Source organism: Solanum lycopersicum, chromosome 4, assembly GCF_036512215.1.
Source record: "Solanum lycopersicum chromosome 4, SLM_r2.1".
NCBI lineage: Eukaryota > Viridiplantae > Streptophyta > Magnoliopsida > Solanales > Solanaceae > Solanum > Solanum lycopersicum.
The window spans coordinates 66,841,588-66,847,008 of NC_090803.1; the positions used below are offsets into that span (position 1 = coordinate 66,841,588).

Genomic DNA, 5,421 nt, shown 5'->3' on the forward strand with positions numbered 1-5,421 from the left:
AGTGATTTTTTTATAAGTTCTAGGCATATTTTTTTCTTCATAATTACCCTTTATTTCAATGAGGTTTTTAACCACTTTACCTTTTCTAAAAGAATAGAAACAATCAAAAGAATAATAGTGAAAAGACTTTTTATTTTTGTCCTCAAATATTTTTTCTTATTAGATCATCTAATAGCTGATTAGAGTTATATATATATTAGTAATGTAAAAATTAATCCCGAGCAAATCTGATATTGCTTTGTTACATATATTATTTATTTCACCTTTTATCATACATTAAAAAAAAATACACAAATCTCCTCGTAATTTATACATACATTACTTACTTAAATTTCTAAATTTATATATATAAAAAAGACCCTTCTCCCTTTTCTTTTTGTTTGTTGAAACGTATGGAATTTAACATAAGATGCATATAAATTTGTCATTTAGCTATATTTTTTTATAGGGAAATGTAGCCAACCCAAAGTATTTTGTAAGTAGCGGGACACAAAAGTCCGACAATACAACATAGTTTCCTCGGACTCATTCACAAGACTAGTGTGAACATAAAAAAAAACTCCTCGTAAACTTGCATTTTAGTTACCCACAGAATTGAACTACTAAGTAGTATTTTGCTTCATTAATTAGTTATGGATGGTCGTATTTTCTGGTATTTGGTACTATGTGTAAATGCTTTTAATGAATCTGAACTAACTTCCAATTATGTACAACTGTATCCTCTTCATATTTTTCCCCCTATAGACACGTATAAAAATGGGAAAAATACTAAAACAGCCAGCTTGTTACTCTTTGTCTATTTCTTTAGTTTTTTCGAGTTTATCCTCTTAAAGACTTTTTTTTCTGGAAAAGGAAAAATGAGCTAAGCATTTTTTTGATTATTTGTTTTTGTTTGCTATACATGCCAGTTTTCAATCATTAAAAGCAAGAAAATTTGGGTGATGATTATTGATGAGCATGTAGGATAGTATATGTTTTTAATATGGATTAGTGAGTTTAAATTAAGTTGGAGTTGTAATATAAACATAGGATTAGGAGCAAATATGAGACAATTTTGCTTACATTGGAAATTATGTTTTACATTATTAAGTAGTGGTTAGTGGTTACAATAATTTGTAGGGTATTAAAATGGATGGATTAGAAAGAAATTGAGCAAGTTAAAATGGGTTGAGTTAATAAATAGATTGGACTGAAATGAACATAAAAAATTACTTGGGTTGAAATTAATTCAAAAATTACTTAGGCTGAAATTAGTTAGCAACTAACATTGGATTGGGTAATAACATGTCAATTTTATTGAGTGGTCCACTTCCTTCTACCCTAAAACTAACTTGGAATTCAACTCCAATTTAGGCCTTGAGACTCGAGCATTGATCTGTCACTTGTCAATCAAACAACCCTAACCCGATACCTGATCCTCGGCCTTGATTAAGACCTGTTTTTGATTTGAGATCTGATCTTGACTTGAACTTAAACCCTAAATTTGACCTTAAATTCAAGACTTGATCCTTGACTTAGGATCCGATCTCAAACCCATTTCAGGGACTTGAGTCGAGATCAATCCTTATTCGATGCCATTAATCAAGCCTAACACAGGACTCGAGACACAACATTGTCTTAAAATTTAAAATTTTGTCCTAACTCTGATCTAGGACTTGAGCCCTAATATGATATCATACATGATTGCTTTAGTCATACGTATAATGAAATGTTATTATAGACAATTGCTTCAGTTATTTACAAGACACTCCTCAATCCTCCATGAGTATCATCATATACTATGGTATAGTGTCATAAATGACTACTTTCAGTAACCATTGAATGCTAACACACAACAATTAATAATAAAATTATAAAAATATGTTTCCATTAACTTAGATTTTTATATAAGCCAGTGACTTTAGTTATTTATGATATTCACGTGGTATATATCATATACTAACATGGTATCATGAAGATTGATTCATTTTTTAATATTTTCTATTAAATTAGATTTTGATAAATTTAGTGACTTTAGTTATTTTCTCTTAATTATTTCTTGCTAGTTCTTTCAAAAAAAAAAAGAAAAAGAAACTCAGTCCTATATTATCAATCTGGTTTATTTATATATAGACAGAGTATCATATATGAATATGACTTATTTATATACGTCTATCATGTTGATATCATGCTCATACACGAAAAAAGAAGGATGTGTAAACCTTTAATTAGTTTAGGTCGAATAAATATTGAGAAAAATAAGAAGAGTGGATAAATCACGGTAATTGATTTACTTTTATGGGATAGTTTATGTAATTTCCTAATTGAAAATTATTTTAAGAATGAGTTATGTTGGATTAGATTAATATTGAGTAACTTTCACATATAATAAATATAAAAATTATATTTGTATGGTATAACTATATTTATATATAATTGAGCTCCATAGCAAACATAAATATGTATATTTCGCTGTATATATATAAAAAATAAAAACAGCTATATAATTCACTATACATATGCAAAGAAATCAGTTGTAAAATTCACTATACATATACAAAAGAAAACAGTTGTATACAAAAGATCAATTGTATAATTTGTATATGTATAAAACGAGAAAGAGAGAAAGACAAAAGAAAACTAGGCAGAGAAATATTTGTAGTGTGTAATTATAAGTGTATAGGATGAAGATATATGTATTTGCATGTGTATGTATAATTTTCTTTCGCTTTATACAAACATAAACACAATTTATACATTTCATTTATGTTTGTATAAGCGAGAGAGGCGAGGGTAACGAGCGAGATCTGGGAAAGAGAAACGAAAATATGTGTATATATATAATTCCCTCTCGCTTTATACAATCACAAACGCATTTTATAAATTTGCATTTGTATAAAATCGAAAGTGGCGAGCGAGCGAGAGACGAAAACAAAAATAATTTGCTATATAATACAATTAAATCAAAATATATTTATAACATTTAATTTAAACTAATAATTTACTATTATATACGATTTTCTTATTAAAACTAGCCCAATATAAAATTATCTTACCCATCCATAAAAGTTTAGGCAAATTAAGTAGGCCATCAGTTTTTGGGCCATAACACCCCCAAACCCCAATTCTTTTTTTACCCTTTCCTCAAAAAATAAAAAGGAAAAGAAGAAGAAAACTATAAACTGTATACTGAGCTGTAACACTTTCTCTTGGACACCTTAGCTTCAAAACAAAATAAACACATAAGCAAAGCCCTTGTATAAACTAGACACACAAATTAAGGATGATCATCTTGAAATAAATAATAATTAAAGAAGGAAAAAAAATATAGAAATATGATCAAAAGTTACACTTGACATGTATCATAAAGTTCTCCATGTAAGCAGCCACGTATCGTATAACACTTGCAATATTTAGGCCCAACTTCCTGCTTCACTCACCTATAAATACCCTCTATCTCTAAGCCCATTTTCATTTCAAAACCAAATTTCCTTCTCAATTTTTCAAATATTTGTACACAATGTCATCAAACTCCAAGAAGTTGATTCCAGCTACATCCCGCAAGGGATGTATGCGGGGCAAAGGTGGCCCCGAAAATGCTAATTGCACGTACAAAGGTGTACGTCAACGCACTTGGGGTAAATGGGTAGCCGAGATCCGCGAACCCAATCGCGGAGCTCGGCTTTGGCTCGGCACCTTTGATAATTCTTATGACGCTGCTGTTGTCTATGACGCTGCAGCTCTTAAGCTCTATGGTGCCGAAGCCAAACTCAATTTACCTCATCTTTACAACAATCAGGCCCAGGCCCAAGCCCAAATCCAGAACTCTAAGCCCATTACCATCATGAGCCCATCTCTATCTCCCGTTTCGACTACTACTGCTCAAGCTTCTTCTCCGTCTGTAACTTCCGTTTATAATGTGGCTTCGCCGTCAACTTGGAGCGTAGGAAGTGATGATTCATCCTTTTATTTCAACAGCCACGATTTCGGTATCCATAATGATATTCCATCCGCATTTAATTTAATCGACATTAATAAAACAGCTGATGATTATCCTGATGATTATTCCGTTGATAATGCTACTAACAATAATCAAAGCAGTGAAGTACTTGGTGGAGAAATGTTTAGAGATCTAAACATGAATTTACCAGAAATTGATGATTCATCAATTTGGGAAGAAGCTAAGGCAACAACTTCATTTCAAGAAGCAGTGAATGATCCAGGAATAGGTGGATACAACTTGGATGATGACCTTAATTTTCCTCCATGGTGTGGTTAAATTATTATTATTATTATATATATGGTAAAAAATATATATATATAAAGGAAAAAAAAATGCATGCAATATATATATATGTATACTTGTAAAGGTATTAGAGCATGCAAGTGGATAAGGCATGTTGAAGTTTTTTATTTTATGTATATAGAGAAGAAGCTACTACTAAAAGTGTGTAGTCATTAATATGACGTGTAATATAGTTAGTGTGTTGAGAAGCAGTATATGGAACTGTAAAAATGTTCAACTTGTATTTAAGTTTAAGAAAAAATAATATCGATATATGTAAATATTATTTTGTATGAATCTACTAGTTTAGTAAGAGTAGTTTTCTATGGTGTTGTTGTAGTTAATATGTTTCTTGGAGTTTGTTTCTTTTTTCTTCTAATTTTTTTTATTGAATTTAAGTGTTTAAAATAATCGACATATATATCGTGCTATAAACTTTATATTCTCACTCTTTTTTGTGTTATTAGGTAATCAATATAAAATCTTTTAAAATATATCACGTGAAAGTTATCACTATATTAAAAATTAAAAAAAAAAAGAGAATCATTTGCTATATATATGCTTTCTTTACTAAGCTATTTATATGGGAGAAGATAGTCAATTAATTAAATAATTAGATGGGCGCTCAAGCTTTGCAATAATAGTTGATGCCTCATCTTTGTGTGAAACATGAATTGGACGTATATACGACATTGAGTTTATATATCAAACACTGTTTATAACGTATGAAAATACGTGATGTTTACGTTTTTCTAAAGATATAAATTTCTGATTTATATTTTGTTTTTACTGAAAGAGTGAAGTTTCATGCAAAATAAAAATGTGTTGGCTATCCAGTTTTAGCATATTTTTGTCGTATTATTTTTGTCCTCTTTAGCCCGCTCATCTCAACCTCCTCCGATCATCTCCCTCGTTCTTCCGATCAAACCACCATGACGTACCTGCTATTGCCACCACAACTTCCTTCTTCTTGAGACTCGATCATGAATCACCTTCTTGCATTTACTCCAACCCAAAATAGATTTCATTTATTTAGGTGTCTCTATGAAATCATTTTTTTTATTGAATCATCGTCGTTATCGCCGTTTTCACCACCTCTTCCTGCCACAGTAACCTCGTCATAGCTCTAAATCCCTCTCTTTTTAGATCCATCCATC

General features: G+C 30.5%; 1 protein-coding gene across 1 annotated transcript; it reads left to right on the forward strand.

Moving 5' to 3' along the window:
- Window positions 1-3,283: 3,283 nt before the first annotated feature.
- On the forward strand, window positions 3,284-4,579 carry LOC101246344 (dehydration-responsive element-binding protein 2D-like). The gene has a single exon (XM_004238565.5). It carries the CDS (start codon window positions 3,500-3,502, stop codon window positions 4,256-4,258), a length of 759 nt encoding a protein of 252 aa, XP_004238613.2. The 5' UTR covers window positions 3,284-3,499; the 3' UTR covers window positions 4,259-4,579.
- Window positions 4,580-5,421: the final 842 nt, after the last annotated feature.

Excerpts from the sequence above, each read along its gene's own strand:
- LOC101246344 (XM_004238565.5), top strand. The coding sequence starts at position 3,500 with ATGTCATCAAACTCCAAGAAGTTGATTCCAGCTACATCCCGCAAGGGA.